Source organism: Patella vulgata, chromosome 2 (assembly GCF_932274485.2).
Source record: "Patella vulgata chromosome 2, xgPatVulg1.2, whole genome shotgun sequence".
NCBI classification, from domain to species: domain Eukaryota; kingdom Metazoa; phylum Mollusca; class Gastropoda; family Patellidae; genus Patella; species Patella vulgata.
Window position 1 is genome coordinate 13,123,435 of NC_065880.2, and position 18,283 is coordinate 13,141,717.

Sequence of the window (18,283 nt, forward strand, 5' to 3'; positions counted from 1 at the left end):
AAGCGGTTATAAAAGGAACCTGATTCATAAGGATTACGATAAAAAAAACTATTGGAATGTGTGATTTCATATTGTTCTCAGCACTTGTAACGTGTGCATATACTCACAAGGTGCCAATTATATTTTCCAGACTCCCAGTGACGTCAGAACTTGGCGGGAGTATCCGATTTTCACATAATGTCTCGTCTGTGATAAATGGTATGGATTATACTATATTGCTTAAATTGTTAATTAATTTCAAGAATTAATGTCAGAATATCGCGGAAGAAGTAAACTTTGTATTTTTGGGGTTTTTTTGGGTTTATTTTGTTTCTTTTATTTGGCATATTTTCGAATTTAGTCTGTAGAAGATTTTCATTTTTTTACTTCTGAACAGCCTTGGGTATGTGTTCAATGAAAATGCAAACAATATGCCGTGGAATTTTTTTTACCCTTACGTGACTTCTTTACCCGAGGAGCCCAACCCTTCAAAGATTCTTTTATATTGCGCTAACAAAGGTTTTCATAGAAAGGGGGAGGTCGGGGGGTCGAATGCTTCTCACCAAATTTGAAGGAAAAAATCGTTAATAACTGTGGCCATTTTCGTGTTAACAGGCCCACTGTTGACGGACGACTTAATACGTCCACACTTATACAGCTTGGTTTGAGATTGGTCAGAGGATTGAAAGAGGCAGAACAACGATTATTCCAATGTAGATTATAACTACGCCAAAATATTCAATATAGAGTTTATCTATCTGATCATTATTCAATCGAAAATTCCTTTCTGGAATTTTTCGTGAATCAGCAGGTCTTCGACCAACATTTCTTTGTCTTACAGTTTTGGCCATTTATGGGTAAAAAAATTCATTTTCGCCTGCATATTCCATTCTACACGGATTGTTATTTTATTTATTTATTTTTTTGTTGTTATTTTGTCGTTTGTGAATCAGCTATTTTAAATTACTTCCGCATTGTCTTGGGGATATGGGTTTTGTTTTTGTGCATCGCGAATGGCGCTTGAAACCACTGATTTTAAAATGTTCTTAAATGTTGGATATTGGGATCCCATAGTTTCATGGTAAGACCATGGATATTGTTGGATATTGGGATCCCATAGTTTCATGGTAAGACCATGGATATTGTTGGATATTGGGATCCCATAGTTTCAGGGTAAGATAACAACATCTTATGCTATTTTTTTTTTTTCGAAATAAGACAGATCAAATTAAGCCAGTATAGATATGTAAAATGGTTTGTATAGATTTAGTTAACATACTATGTTTACATAAGTGTCATTGATTATTGGATTAAAAAACTCCGCCTGTCGCCATAAGTTTTAACATGAATTTCATTGACTTTTGGAATAAAAACAACCCCACACAATAACATACCAGTAACGGTCAGTATAAGTAATTCTGAAACGCAAACAAACAATGTTTTTATGGTCAACTTTTTGCCGCGGGAGGGGGGGGGGCTTCGCCTCCACTGCGTGAGTCATGACGTAACTTTATGTAAACATATTTGGTTCAATTTGGAGCTTTGTTCAAAATGTAACGATATTGTTACGCAGTTAGCTATTGGTTGTTAATTTGACTAATTGACCAGTCATAATTTGGAACAGAACTTTGCTTACAAAAAAGCAGTGTTTAGTGGGATTAGCTCTAACCAAACGAAACACTGCGAGGAGTATGGTAAAAGACGGGCATACGCCATGCAGCGTGCTATGAGGGAAATTCTACCCGGCCTACTCTCAACTGTCAAAGGTTCTTTTACGTGCACGCCAATGTGTAAACGCGTCCTGCACCACTGACAAAGAGAAGCCACGCGGGGGAATCCCATGGGACTTTTTCGGCCAACACGGGGAGCGAACCCGTTAGCAAGTAACATTGTCATACAATTGTATATAAAATAATAGAACAAAATGAAATGAAATGGGGTTTAACGTCCTACTGTTCTGCTCCGAAATGGGCTAATGAAGACGGGCATACGCCATACAGTGTGCTAAGATAGAAATTGTGCCCGGACAGCGGCACTACGGCCTACTCTTATATCGAATTCCAACAAGGGATCTTTTACGTGCACGCCAATGTGTACACGTGACCTTGGTTTTTTGTCCCATCCGAACGACTAGACAGCTGTCCTTGTCAGGCACTACAACCTGCATCACTGACAAGGGGGAACCATGCTGGAAAATCTGGATGAACTTTTTCGGCCAATGCAGGGATCGAACTACCGACCTCCAGGCTAGCGAGCTAGCATCTTACCCACTTAGCCACCGTACCCCCACCCCCCCAACCCGAAAAAAAAAATAATATAACCCATTCAATCCAGTTAAACTGATTGTTAAACGTACGATCATTTTTATTTACCGCCATAAAACGGTTTAACGAAGGAAAAGGTCATGCACTTTCTACATTAGTCCAAATAGGCAGGTTTCTGATTCTGACCACCAATCAGATTTTCATAATTTATTTAGATTTACTACAAACGATTATATTATATTCTCGTATTGATTGCATTCACTCACAAAAGATTTGTCAAAAGCTTTATTCTGTACCAAAGGTCGATATTTTCCAACTTTCTGTGTTTGAAGGGAGGTATAACAAGTTTGTATTGATTGAGCACAGCTGGTTTTGGGGACAAAAAGAAACTCAGTCATACCATACATGCAAGAATGAAGAACAGGTTCATGTTTGTAAGATACTTAATATGTATAAAATTAGGTAAGTTTTTCAAGTCTGTAATAGATATTTAATCGCTTAAGATATTTCACACTCCTTCTTCATGTTGTATTCATGTTATCTTAACTAAAGATAAAATCCAAATTTTAGTAGATACTTCAATTTTGATTGGCTAGGGTTAGCATTGGGGCTAGGTCCAGGGTTGGGATTAGTGCTAGCCATGTTTACATCTCGTGATCTATGTCGAAAAACTGAGCTGGCCTTATCATTTAGCACTAACCGCTCTCTAAAGAAAATCAACGTAAAAGCAGCAGCAGTTTACATAATTATTCAAATTCTGTAATATTGTACAGTTTGTACATTATGTATATGTATATAATTGTGATTAATTTTTAAATTATTTGGCTATTACTCTGAGTCGACTGGCTTGGTTTCGAAATCCGGTTGTACGTGACAAGGAGTAGGGTCGCCTGTCCAACCTCGTGGGTTTTCTCCGGGTCCTCCGGTTGTAATAATATTGCTAGAATTTTTGCTCTTGAAATAAGATGCCTTTATATTTCATTAATTAATATCTTTGGCAAGTTAGTAATTTCAAACATATTCACATATATAGTGTGCACTAAATCAACTTAGTCTGTAATTGACAGTTGACATATAAAAAAGAGCTCTTTAACCAAAATATGTCAATTATTTACCACCAGGATTACACGTGAGTGGAATTATTTTAATTGCATCATTTGATTTAAAGTAACCAATCATTTTGTTAATTACACAAGTTCAGGGCCATGATCACGTTTTATGGTGCATGATATTTATATACCTTTAAAAGAAACCGGGGAACCCTGTAAGTCAGACTTGCATTAGATTCCAGAGATCGAGGGTACATCTGAGTTCCTAGACAGCCGAGAGGCTGGATAGGGTGGAGAAGTGGTTTTAGCTATATAGTATTGTAATTTGTGCTATGCTTGTATACCTGTATTCAGTTATATGCTATATAAAATGTAGAAGCGAACTATGCATTATTATTCCTGGTAAGACAAACGTCTTAAGAAACTGTAAGAAGTAAATACACAACGTGAAGCTGAAGTAAAGACAGCTAGAGACAAATTCTAGACGATCACAAGGCTACAGAAATATGTAGTAAGAAAAGATGCATGGGTCGTATGTAGGATGTGGCGACCGGTTTGACAATGTACGCTCTCCACGTCAGACAAAAGACCCATGGTGCTACACGGTTTCCTCCAACTGCTAAAGGCCCCTACGCGCAAGCGAATTATTGAAATAAAATTAAACCATATGTTAGTCCCGAAATGACCTAGTTTTGTCGAGCGGACGTTAAACCCCATCCCTCTCTCTCTCTCTCTCTCTTATTTATGAAATTTGTTTACGATCTTGAGAGGAAGATGTGATTAAAATCAATACCGGTATTGTAATGTGATTATACGGCCAGCGTCAAGGTTTAATACAAAATATGGATTTGTATAACAAAAACATTCCATTTTGACTGGCATAATTAATTTAAATCAATTTAAAGGGACTGAAACATATCCATAATATTCCAAGTTAAAAACACGAATTAAAATGTTGGCCAATTTCAATGAATATTGATGGGGATCCCAAATTCTAATATTTAAGACACGATGAACATTTTAAAATCAGTGGTTTCGCGCGCCATTCGCAATGCACAAAAACAAAACCCGTACCCCTAAAACAAAGCGGAAGTAATTTAAAATAGCTGATTCACAAAGGACAAAATCCCACCCCCCCGACCCTCCCAAAAAAACAACAAAAAAACAAACCGTGTAGACTGGAATAAGCAGGCGAAAACATGCTAAGATCAAACGTATCATTTAATCAATAAGGAGAGTTCAAAAGGTGATCAAGGCTGGCGCAGGCAACACCAGCTATTGAATTTGATGGCTCTATCGATAACATAAAAATGAAGTGGAATGAGATTAACTGTAGGATTTCCTTTTGACCTGTAACTGCCATGGTTGTTCGGACTTGGTTTTACACATTTTTCACTATATATATTTTTCAACTGATTCTTAAACAATCCTCTACTTAAACTTCAGTTTTTGTCTTTCTCTGCTAGTTCAGTATTTCCTCGAGTCAGTGCAGAAAGATTGAACACCTTCCAGAACTTAATATAGCTTAACATATCTGACCAAACGCTAGTATATTCCAATAGAGGGTGTGGCAATACTTTGTTCTATGTTTGTACCATCATATTCCAAATTATCCAAGCCATAATCAGGTCAGAGCAAGGCATTTAAATGAAATTAATGAATTTGATTTGACAGAATTTGATTACCATCATTTATGGCAAGGTTTGGGATCTACATTTATTGCAAGGTGTAACTGCAATTCACGTCAAATGGAAAATTTATTTTATCCGGCGAAGATCCCTAAAGCGCATAATACCCCTTTAAACTTCATAATACCCTCATCAGACCTGGGTGGCGTCCTTACTGCGCTGCAACGGCAACGGAAAATGGTCTCAGAGCGCGTAAACATCGCCATATGCGTCGTAAAAGCGTGGTGGAAACGCCAAATATCGTGCTGTGGTCTCCATGATCGCCAATGATCGCCGAATCTACGGGTTTGTTTTGGGCATGTTCAAATGAAATGAAATGTGTTTTAACGTCCTACTGTTCTGCTCCTATACTGGGCTAATGAAGACGGGCATACGCCATACTGTGTGCTATGATGGAAATTTTGCCCGGGCAGCGGCAATATCGCCTACTCTTTAATCGAATTCTAACTGTCAAGGGATCTTTTACGTGCATTCCAATGTATACACGGGACCTCGGTTTTTCGTCTCATCCGAAGGACTAGACAGCTGTCCTTGTCAGGCCCTCCGTTCTGCACCACTGACAAGGGGAAACCACGTCGGAAAGGGCATGTTCAAAGCAAACGCCAAGGTTCTGCGATCTGGCCTGGAAAACTGTGAGAACTCGACTTTTTTCAAGATTGTAATTTTTGGGGACATTTTGCCGCGTTGTCTTCACGTTTGCCGGCGACCTTGTGTATTTTCTGGTCGCCGTACGGTCGCAGCAGCGCAGTAAGGACGCCACCCAGGTCTGACGGGAACATTACACACAAATACATACTTTATTTTTAATATCGTCTTCTCATTTTAAAAGGATACTTGATAACCAATGCTAACTCCCAGAGTCTCAAATTCTTAGTGATTGGGGACTGGGGAGGAACAGACAAGTTTCCTTACACTACGGTAGGACAGGTTAGCACAGCAAGGCAAATGGAACAACTAGCTGAAAAGGAACATCCAGAATTTGTATTGGCTCTGGGTGATAATTTCTATAATGATGGAGTAGAAACAGTCGATGATCCCCGATTTCAGGTAAAACTTATACCCAAAACTATCAGACAAGAGAAAGTTGACACTCCGTGTACATGTTCCATAAAAAGACAAAGACAGTTTTGATCTTCCAAAAACTCTTCATCCAGAGCTTTAAGACTAACTTAAAAACATATTTATTTCAAAAATGTTTTTGAACTGTTTTGTTGTGAATGCGCTTAGAAACACTCATGCGTATTGAAGCGCTATATAAATCGAATAATAATAATAATAATAATAATACAATTTAAACGATGAATATTTTATTGAGAGGAATGTCTGATGTCTGGAGCAAAAATCTAAACATTAACAATAGTGTACTTCCCATAAGCCAGTGTTAAACATTAACGATACATTATGGGATATTAGATAAAGAGCTGGCAGTTCTCACTATAATAGTTAAGCACTAGATAATGTAAAGGGAATTTGCTGAAAATTTCAGTCAAATTGATCCATTCTGAACCGAGAATTTAGCGATTGAAACTGGAAATGGTTGATAACACTCGAATCCGGTGAGATTTCCAACTAGGGTATAGGGGTGGGTGTGACTTTGTGCCCTCTGTTCCGAAAACGCGCCCCCTCAATGTACGTACTATGCAGCATTGATCAATCCTCCTTGTTCGTTGGCTTTAGTACTCATTTGGACAGGAAACCAGCTAACGACCTATTGTATGACTGGTATCTAATTTCCTCCGAATTCGATTTTAAAAAGTTTGCAGTTTGCAACCATGCATTTATAATCGTAATCCCGCATTTAAGCCAGGATTAAAATTTCCAGGGCCGGACGGGGTAACTCTATGCCCTCGGACCAACAGGTTTCGCTCTTTATAGGATATCTATGCCTTTGCGATTCTTGCAATAAAACTGATCCCAGAGGTGCTCTATCGGGTTTTATGCCAGGATAACGTGCAGGCCAAGGCAGAGTGTGAACGTTAACATTGTTCAAATAATCACCAACCAGTCCGACGGTATATGGACGGGCATTATAATGCTGCAAAGTGGCAACCCTGTGTTGCTGTTGCATGAATGGCACTGCCACAGGTTGCAGCACTTCATCTCTGTATCTTTGACTACCCAGGTTCCGACGGATGATAACTATGGAAGGGTATCGCTGCCAGTATTAAATGCTCTGCGACAATGTCGTTTCAATTGAGTATATGTAAAAAGTACAATGTACAAATACCTCTAATGATAAAGTCAAAATACCTCTAAGGCAAGAGTTAAATTATGTAAAACGTCAAATGTTAATTGTTAAATGACAAATGTTTTGTGGGAAAATGCTTTTTTTTATGTGTCTACAATTTTACATTTCTCCCATTACATTATACATTTGCACTGTGCCACATCCCATTTGTCCTTAACGCTTTCTACATAGCAACTTTCGCACAGCATCAACTTTCATATGCAAATGTAGCATATCACGTGACTTATTAATATATACGGAAACCCGGCCCACTATAAACCAGCACACTATAAGGATATTCACCGCACGATATCAGTAAATCAAGCTGGCACACCATACGGAACTATCTAGACGACCGTCCGTAATCATGAATGTGCCAGTAAATAATTGATAGATTCAAACGACCAAAGAAACATACTTTCCAGTAATTTATAACACAATAACTGGAATTTCGTATTAATTCCCGTATTTTGATATTTTAAACACCGCTCCCCCCCCCCACTCTTTCCGGTCTCTCTATAAACAGAGTTGAGTACAGCCTAATTAACTTTGAGCCATTAAAAAAACCCAATATATAAGCATTGTACCCAACAAATAAACAATATATTTAAAGAGAGAAATGACTACACATTTGTTAGTATGGACATAGAGAATTTTTGATTAAACCCCGTATCTTTATTTTAGTTTAATCTAGTCCCCCCACTCTTCCTTCGCTTCAACTTTAATCTTTTTTTGTAAAGTTAAGCAAATATGAATGTACCAGAAAATTTTTTGCATATTTGGAAAGAGCAATCAGTGATTCGTAACATGGTATCTGGAATTTCATATTTAGACCAGAATTTTTACTTGAATACCCCTTTACTAGTGTGATATTTATTGGATTTGAATTATGAAAATATGATTGTACCAGAAAACTATTTACATATTTACAAACAGAAATGAACGTGCTTCTCACTAATATGTAACATGATACCTGGCATTTCGTATTTGGACATTGCACAGCCCCCACACCAACCCCCCCGTAATCATGGTAAAGTACCATCCAAAGTGTCAAGGTAAGGAATTTTTTATTGTGTGCTAGGCTGATTTCCTGTTATTGTGTCGTGAATATCCTTGTTCCGGCTTATAGTGTGCCAGGTTTCCGTATATGTTAATAAGTCACGTGATATCCTACATTTGCATATGAAAGTTGATGCTGTTCGAAACATGCTATGTAGAATGCGCGAAGGACAAATGGGATGTGGCAGAGAGCAAATGTAAAATGTAATGAGTGAAATGTAAAATGTAGACACGTCAAAAAAAAGCATTTTCCCACAAAACATTTGTCATTTAATACTTAACATTTGACGTTTTACATTTAACTCTTGCCGTAGAGGTATTTTGACTTTATCATTACCGGTATTAGGACTTTGTACATTGTACTTTTTACATATAATCATTGGAAAATACAATGTAGCAGTGCATTTAAACATGCATTATGCAAGAGCTAAATCTGCCTATTGCAGGTCTTTCTTTATGCCTGAGATGTTTTCTAAAGTATTAATTAGACATTAATTAACTGATCCAGGCCTTAATCAACTCTCGATGGCATCAGCTTTCTCCGATATTAAATAGATTAGAATGGTTCAGCGATACTTTGATTTAATCAAATATGGAGGACCGAGACTTAGCTTCGATCAACCAGTACGGTGGTTGAACTTGTTGCACACGTCTGTCAAACCTTCAAAGGCTAATATCTTGCTTGCAATAGAGTAATTTGAATGAAATTTTCAAATTATTCATTTTACGTCACCTACGTTCGAACTATTACAGCAAGAATGGCTAGTTCTTTATCTAAATCTTACATAATGTATCTTTAATATTGGCAGCGATACCCTTCCATAGATAACAAGCCTTGTTCTCTGTTGTTCACAAATCCCTCTCCATTTCATAACGCCGCCTACATTATTGTATAGATAAAACAATTTCTTTTTAAAAATGTATTTCAAAGCATTTAAATACACATTATGCAAGAGCTAAATCTGCCAATTGCAAGTATTTCTTTAGGCCTGAAATGTTATCTAAATTATTGATTAGACATTAATTAACTTATCCAGACCATAATCAACTCTCGATGTCATCGCTAGCCTGTGATATTTTCTGGATTAGAATCATATCTGCTGCTTAACGCTCATTGATGATTAAATCAAAAAATGGATAATCGAGACTATGTTTTTTATCGTACCGACTTTAGTAATGGTGATCGAGGTTAGACCAAAATTCAATCGCTAAAATCTCTGTTCAGAGTGGAGCAATTTGACTGACATTAAATTTTCAGCAAATTCCCTTTACAGTATTGAGTTTTTAACTATTATAGTGATAACTGTCAGCCCTTTATCTTATCTCCAATAATGTATCTTTAACCTGTATGTTTCAGGATACATTTGAGAATGTTTATACAAGTGCCGCTATAAATATACCTTGGTACCTTATAGCAGGCAACCATGATTACTATGGCAATGTTTCAGCACAGATCGCCTACACAAAAGTGTCCAAACGATGGTAATTATTTCAACGTCTTATTTCACACCCCCAAACAACTAACGACCTTCCTTTCTAATAACTTAGTAAATAAAGACCATTGAGCCAGTGGACATCCTTTCCCGAGAAAGATGCTCCTAGAAGGTCGCAAAACAAAATCCAAATCCAAAGATATGTGAACGTCTAACTGGTGCAATAACATTGTTCAGAATTTACTCCTGGAATATTTAACGTAATCTGTTTGAACATTTTGAATATCAACATTAGTATTAGAGAGATGGAACAGTATCAATTAAATCACGATGGAGGCGTCCTTATAACCAACTGGCAAAAGAGGTACCCACGTCACGTCCATGTCTTTTTCATGGTGTCATCTGGTAGGCCTTATAAGGGTGAGCCTTTTATCGATCCTGTATTTATATGAAAATGAAATGAAATCGGGTTTAAATGGGGCCCCGACTGTGCTAATTAAGACGTACACAGGCCATACAGTTTGGATTATTATATCAGGTCATTCAATAACGCCGTGAAATGATGAATTAATCGAGTGGTATTTCTTCTGTAATATAGGAACTTTCCTCATCTGTATCATTCACAATCTTTTAATATACCTGGAACATCTGATACCATTGATATACTGATGATAGATACAGTGTTGTTATGTGAAACAGATGACAGAGAACAAAGGGACAATCAATGGGAATGGATTGAAAGAAATCTCAAAAATAGCAAGTAAGTTCAGTTCTATTTGTATCTGTATTATTCAACAGGCATGGTCAACCTATTTAATTAAATGTTCATACTTACTTGTGAAAACTTACACCCCACCCCGTGCTTTCGTCGAGTGGTTTTTGTGGAGAAAACACCCAAAAGCAAAACACTGGGGCCCACGCAGATCGTTTTTAGTGGGTGGTTGAGTGGAGGGATACGAGTCACTCGGCAAACCTCGGCAGATTCCGGTACCCTACATCTAGCCTCGGCCTTATAATGGTTAGTGATATGTACCTATACAATTGCGATGCGGCACCGGTTTACGTATTAGGAAAACTTGCCGCTTTTAGAGAGAAGTTCTCAAAATTGCGTCGTTCGAAGAGTGTGCGGAATTTTCAGTGCAAATTTGTCATTGTCTAAAGAAAATCGGATTAACTTTGAGAGAAAAACAGCTTCAGACCTTGAAATATTTGTATGTTAAAACATTCTTCAAAGGTAATCTGGGAGCTTGAAAGAGGCTAGATGTAGAGTACTGAAATCTGCTGAGGTCCTCCCAAACTTAGGCTGCCTGTTTACAGTTAGCTCCGCCTGAGAACAGGCCCTAACCTAATTAACCGACATTTTAATACCAAAATCGACGATTTTAGCCGAAAACACTGAGTATGCCATTAGAAATTTTTAGAAGTATTTATTTCTCTTCTATTTTCTTATTGACTGAATGTTTATTTAGCCGTTGTGTGTATGAAAGATGTCAAACGGATTAGAGCCGAAGCACAAAATATCCCACTAATTATTCAATATGGCGGCGCCCATGAAAGATACGTTCACAGTAGCGGCTTTGTTTGCGAAGACAAATTTAGGAGTATTTAACTTTGAAAGATAAACAGATTGAAACTCTTAATGCAGTTTACAATGATAAAGACTGTATTGCAATATCACCCATTGGCACTTAGTATGTATCGCTTTTACCGAAGTAGCAGAAGTCGACATTTTGCTAACTTGACATATTTGTTTACATAAACCACGTGCTTCGGTTATAAAAAGCAGTATATGCGTCATTGGCAGTAAAGTCGATAAGTCCCACCCCAAAATGATCACGTGAGCGTTTTAAATGGACGGCATTTAGCGCAGTGATACATTTTCGAGGTATGAAGTAGTGCATCGCCGCGTGCAGTATGTGCTGAGGTTTGCCGACTGGGATACGAAGTGATCCGCCATATTGTTTACACTGACTACACCTTCCAAGATGCCGTTTGACAGTCGCGTCACCAGACGTCAAAAGTCACCGACTCACGTGATTACTATATGTAGCCTTTGTCATAGGGGTACTCGATTGAACGTTCCGGAATTGAATTCTCTCAATCTCAAAAATAGTAACAATCGAGTAAAAAGGGGTATTTCGGGCTATACAACGCATGCGTCGACTGGATAAGTAAATATCAACCAACCATGCAGCCGAAACATATTCGTCGTGTTTAATTACGTCACGATTCTACTCACACCACCTCCGTAGTCGGGACTGATAGAACTGTGACAGGACTGAATTCCGCGTCACTCAGAGGATCACGCGGCTAAGTGCGTAAGACTCTAGCTCACATGCCTGGTGGTCGGGTGTTCGATCCCTGCATTGGCCGAGAAAGTTCATCCAGATTTTCCGGCGTGGTTTCCCTTGTCAGTGATGCAGGACGGAGGGCCTGACAAGGACAGCTGTCTAGTCGTTCGGATGGGACGAAAAACCGAGGTCCCGTGTACATATTGGGGTGCACGTAAAAGATCCCTTGGCAGTTGGAATTCGATATAAGAGTAGGCCGTAGCGCCGCTGCCCGGGCAAAATTTCCCTCAAAGCACACTGCATGGCGTATATGCCCCGTCTTCATTAGCCCAGTTTAGGAGCAGAACAGTAGGACGTTAAACCCCATTTCATTTCATTTCATTTCCGCGTCACTCGGTGGCAATTCTGTCAATTCGGGAATTCTGGACTGTGAATCGAGCACCCACTTATATATATATTTCTATGGTTTAAAAACTGTCATAGTAATTAATGGGAGACAACTCCATTTATAGTAGGACTACTGATATCCTACACTATCCATTTTCAGTTATGCATTAATAATTGATTCTCAAACACAGTACACTTTGATGAATACGGAAAGCACTAAACCATATTTACTGCGTGTGTAATACGGTTAATGCGAGCAGTGGCCACATTCTAAAGTTTTGCCAGAACCTCAACCGATAATTTTGGTGCGGATCGATTATTCCGTTCCGATGCTTCCTTTTCCGAAGCGGCGGTGGGAGGTCTGTCATTCAGTCAGCTGGCGTGGTTTCGATTTCGCGGTTGTACGTAACAAGGAATGGGTTTGCCTGTCCAACCTCGTGGGTTTTCTCCGGGTCCTCCAGTTTCCTCTCACTGCTAAGACCTCTGCACGCATGCGAATTATTGAAATAAAATTGAACCATAATAATGTTAGTCCCGAAGTGACCTAGTTTATGTCGAGTGGTCGCTAAACTATCGAGTTTCAACGTTCCCTGTCCTTCTCTCGAAAAAATGTGGACGTATCGTGTATGTCAACCGCTTGTTTTCTTTTTCAGTGCCAAATATTTATTCACTGCAGGTCATCATCCTATTTATTCTATAGGCTGTCATGGTGGAAGTAGGTGTTTAGAAGATAAACTGCTGCCATTACTATATAAATATACAGCTAATGGTCATTTCGCTGGTCATGATCATTGCTTACAGGTAGGTTTAACTATCTACTTACCTAACAGTGTTCATCATTCTGTACACGTAGGTTTAGCTAAAATTTAGCATCACATCAATATATACTAAACAAATTCTGGAGCCTCCTGAGTTCAGTACTTGTTTTCTGAGCTCAATATGATTACCCAATTGATTAAAATACAGGTCTATATTTCGTTCCGTTTTTTTTTTTATATTTTCGATGGCCTCTACTACATGAAGATCTGACATGTAGTGCGAGGTCACGTCGAGGGTCATACGAGCGACTTTTTAACCTACGACATTTGATTAACCAATCAGCGTTGATGTTTTACTGCAACAGGGGATTTCATTGGCGAAACTCTCACATCAACTATATCAACTCTTCCAGATCCTACTGTAATAAAGACAAGTAAAAGGAAATTTTAAACTATAAAGAAAGAAACGAAATAGGATCGGTGTTTTAATCAGATTGGATGATTATCCAAATTCTAATAAAAAGCGTCCAAACGCAAGAAAACAATAGCATATTATGTTCCTCGCTTAACTGCACAACTAAAATTATCATATTAGTCTGAATTAAAACCTGCTGACAACGATGGCAACCACGAGGCCTGAAGCTTACGACAATCTTCTGCTATGAACATCTGAACATTAAAATCAAATTTTCATTTTCTTCTGAACCAAATCTAAAGTACCTATCATGTCAACCACTGAAGTGAAAATGAAATGAAATGGAGTTTAACGTCCTACTGTTTTGCTCCTAAACTGGGCTAATGAAAACGGGCATACGCCATACAGTGTGCTATGAGGGAAATTTTGCCCGGGCAGCGGCGCTACGGCCTACTCTTATATCGAATTCCAACTGCCAAGGGATCTTTTACGTGCACGCCAATTTGTACACGGAACCTCGTTTTTTCGTCCCATCCGAACGACTAGACAGCTGTCCTTGTCAGGCCCTCCATCCTGCATCACTGACAAGGGGGAATCAACCACTGAAGTGTTAGAGTAATGTAATTATAAACTTTCAATATACAACTTACGAGTACTTAAACATACATTATGCAAGAGCTAAATCTGCTTATTGCAGGCCTTTGATTGCATAATCAACTTCCGGTGCCATCGTTAGCCTGCAATTTTTAATGGATTTGAATACATTTTGTAATGGATAATCGATATTTTGTTTTCATACCAACGTTATTAATGACAATCGAGGCTAGCCTTAAATAAATGACTAACATCTCGGTTCAGAGTGAAGCAATTTGACTGAAATTTTCAGCATATTTTGTTTTCATTATCTATCTTTTAACTATTATAACGAGAACTGTCAGCTCTTTATCTAATCTTACCTAATATCCCTTTAACTTGACGTACGCTTCGTTTTACAGCAAATGGGCGTTGACTGTGGTGTAATTTATTCTAATGTATTATATGATTAGTATTTAAACCAAATGATCGACTATTCCTTATCCCGGGTAAACAAGTTTAGACACTAGACCTGCTAATGAATTATCATAAAATTTTATTTTTTCCACAGCATTTACAGACGAGTAAAGAAGACATAACTTTAGATTTTATCGTTTCTGGTGCTGCCAATGATATTGTTAGTGACACTCAATATAAAGAGGAAGTTCCTGAAAATTATTTAAAGTTCCATTTTGGCGATAAGGACAGTAAAGGAGGATTATGTTTTATAGATGCCAACTCTGATAGACTCAAAATAAGTTTTGTGGAGGCCAATGGTGATGACCTTTATCAGACTACTATCTTTCCCAGGTACATATGAATATGGCGAATAATGGACCATTAAATACAAAATGTGGCTAGATTGATTTGGTACTAATGTTTGAAATCCGTGTAAAGACAAATTGATTAGGTTGGTGGCTTGATGCTTGAGGTGTTGGTAAGCCTAAATATGCGAAAAATAAATCAAGAAAGATAACTCGAGAGAACGGATCAAATTAAGAAAATCAATGAAGTAAGAACAGAGAGAGTGAGAAATGGTGTTTAACGTCTACTCGACACAAACTAAGTCATTTCGGGACTAACATATGGTTTAATTTTTTATTTCAATAATTCGCTTGTGCGTAGGGGTCTTTAGCAGTGGGAGGAAACCGGAGGACCCGGAGAAAACCCACCAGGTTGGACAGGCAACCCTACTCCTTGTCACGTACAACCGGGGATTCGAAACCACAGGCCTTATGATATAGCGCGCGTACGTGCTAACCACTCGGCCATCCAACCCCCCATCACAGGTAGACATTTTAGCTTGAAAGCACGAGACTTGGTATTAGCGACGATCGAGGAATCTGATAGGCTCACAAGCTGGGCTTGTACCCAATCGAAATTAGTGCCGAAAGATGTACGTAGTTAAAGCAAGATCAAGCCTTCTATTGAAGATGTTGCTGATCCTGCTGTGGGCTATATGCTATTAGTATAAAAATATTATTCATGTACAATAAAATATCCGTGATCAATTTACTGAAATGTAAATACTATATTGTTTGGATAAAGTGGTATTTTTCAAAATTTAAATTAAAACCCTGTCCAGAAGCCTAATAGAGGTTGATAGCTTGTTCATTGCCGTTCCTTTGGTTGGCTATATGGAATATAATGATATTAAAATAAAGATATTTTTCATGTACAATAAAATAACTGTGATCTATTTATAGAAATGTAAATACTATAATTTTGAAATTAAAGAAACTTGTTTTGGTAAAAGTGTTATTTTTTTAAAATTTTAAATTAAAACCTTAGAACAGTGTTTAGAAGCCAAGAAGAGGTTTACAGCATCAGATCTGGTGCAGATAGTGCGGTCGTTACAGGCCCCGTCAAATATAGCTCACCTCACACACAATGAAAATGTTGAGTCTTTTTTTAAATTGTTTCTTTTCTAAAGTCCACGATCTTGGAAAAGCTCGATAGATATGTAAAGCTAATCAGACAGTACACACTGTCTTCTTCAATGTCTATATTTATCCCAATCGGATTAAAACATAGATCCTATTTCGTTTCTTTTTTTATAGTTCAAAACTTTGTTTTAGTTGTCTTCGCGACACTAGGATTTGTTACATAACAGGCGGTCTCGTTGATGTGAGGAATTAGCCCATAAAACAGTCTGTTACGGCGAGTTCTCGGTGTTCACTGCATGGAACTGTTGGTAAGCCACTAGAAAAGTCAACGCTGATTGATTAATCAATATCTGACGTTATAGGGTCAAAAGCAGCTTGTATGACCCCTGACGCCCCCCCCCCCCAGTACAACTGATCAGATCTTAATGTAGTGTAGCCATCGAAAGTATAACAAAACGAAACGAAATATAGATCTGTATTTTAATCAGATTGGTTCATATTTTCGAAAGTAGATTGTATTAGCTTGATAACGTTGAGAGAATACTCTACGAAACGTCGCCTTAAATACACTAGTAACTGTTTTCCATAAGTATGTGTTTTGTTGTTAGATTAGTGCTAATCATATATTTATTATACGATTTTAAGACCAGTCATATTTTGGAAAGCTGACTAAATTTTAAACTAGGATTTTTATAAACTTTGATTAGCATAATCATGGAGTTGATCATTGTTCGAGAATACAATAAAATGTGATATTCTGTAACGTTGACTTGTACTTAATCTTTGGCTCAGTGAGCCAAATATTTGTCATCTCAGTGGGGTAGTTGAAGAAAGGATTAAGTCCATGGATATGCCATTATGATGCATTCAGTTATGCAGTTATGGACCAAAATAGGGGTTAACGTCCTTCTTATCTGCTTCTGTTTGCCATCAGAGTATTTTATCAATGACAGCAGCACTACGGACTATTCTTATTTCAAATTCCGACTGTAAGGGTTTTTGCCCACCTTCCTTTCTGCACCACTAACAAAAGGTAACCAAGCGGGCAAGAGAGTAAGGATCTTACCCACTAAGCTCCCTTAATTTATTTTTAACACCATATATTCACCCTTCTCCATAATTCGCACACACTCTTCGCATATCCAACTTATACTGTCGGTTTATAATTATTTCCGATTAACGCTCCCCCCCCCCCCACCAAAAAAAACCAACAACCAAGTGCAAGAAATTTTCGAGGATGACGTTCCTGAAGCAACGACCGAGAGTTTACAACCCTGATATGCTGCACGGAAAAAAGCCCGCGGCCTTCTTGTTTTTGCTACTGACGCCCCACCCCACCAACTCTGGCCACGGGCCTGTTCACAAGGGTGGATACATGGTTTTTCAAAATGGGTGGGGTTCAGCCAAATCAAAGTCTCATCGAGCGTATCGAAGACAGATTATCTGGTGACACTTCCAGGCGATTATGTAGAGAAAACAACACAAGGCTAGAAATGACATTTGTTGCATTAAAATAGTTTGTTTTAAATTCTTTGTTGCCGTTTCATATGTTCACACAATATTTCCAACAAAGCGATGTATGAAATGAAAAACAGCCAAGTTCAAAACGGAGCTAACTTAATAATTGTATTTTAGATCTTTGAAGCTTGATAATTACAAATTTACTGTTCATGTTTATATATAATAAACGATAATATATTTAATATATCTCATGAAATTTTATGTAATTGGCACACAGTTGTATGTATCAAAATTGCAAAAGCAGTATCTAAACGGCCAATTAAATTCCATTGAAACATGAAATAGTATCTAAACGGCCAATTAAATTCCATTGAAACATGAAACAGACACAATTTATGTTTATATAATGACATACATACAACTTTATTATTAAATGGTAATTACATTTTCCAGGTGACTGGCCTACGTCTGGGGTCTTATTTAAAGTGCCAATCTCGATTATATTTTGGAGAATAAAACTGCTTAATTTTGTGTTAAAAGCCCTTCCCGGGCAAAATTTCCCTCATTGCACACTGTATGGCGTATGCCCGTCTTCATTAGCCCAGGTTAGGAGCAGAACAGTAGGACGTTAAACCCCATTTCATTTCATTTCATTTGTTAAAAGCCCTTAAAATCCTCTACCTTTGCGCCGAGCAACTAACTCAATATACGTGATACATTTTCAAACAACTTAAACCCGTCTTCATCTGGTGTCCCAAGCAGTATTATACGGTGTCTGGATAAAAGCAGACTTTTATTTTATAAAACTAAAAT

General features: G+C 37.9%; 1 protein-coding gene across 1 annotated transcript; it reads left to right on the top strand.

Annotated features, from left to right (window-relative positions):
• The first annotated feature begins 2,638 nt into the window (after positions 1 to 2,638).
• On the top strand, positions 2,639 to 15,811 carry LOC126812055 (tartrate-resistant acid phosphatase type 5). Its single transcript, XM_056098910.1, has 6 exons — positions 2,639 to 2,705; positions 5,810 to 6,027; positions 9,624 to 9,748; positions 10,298 to 10,459; positions 13,031 to 13,178; positions 14,695 to 15,811. Exons 1-6 carry the CDS (start codon positions 2,657 to 2,659, stop codon positions 14,941 to 14,943), a joined length of 951 nt encoding a protein of 316 aa, XP_055954885.1. The 5' UTR covers positions 2,639 to 2,656; the 3' UTR covers positions 14,944 to 15,811.
• The last annotated feature ends 2,472 nt before the right edge of the window (positions 15,812 to 18,283 follow it).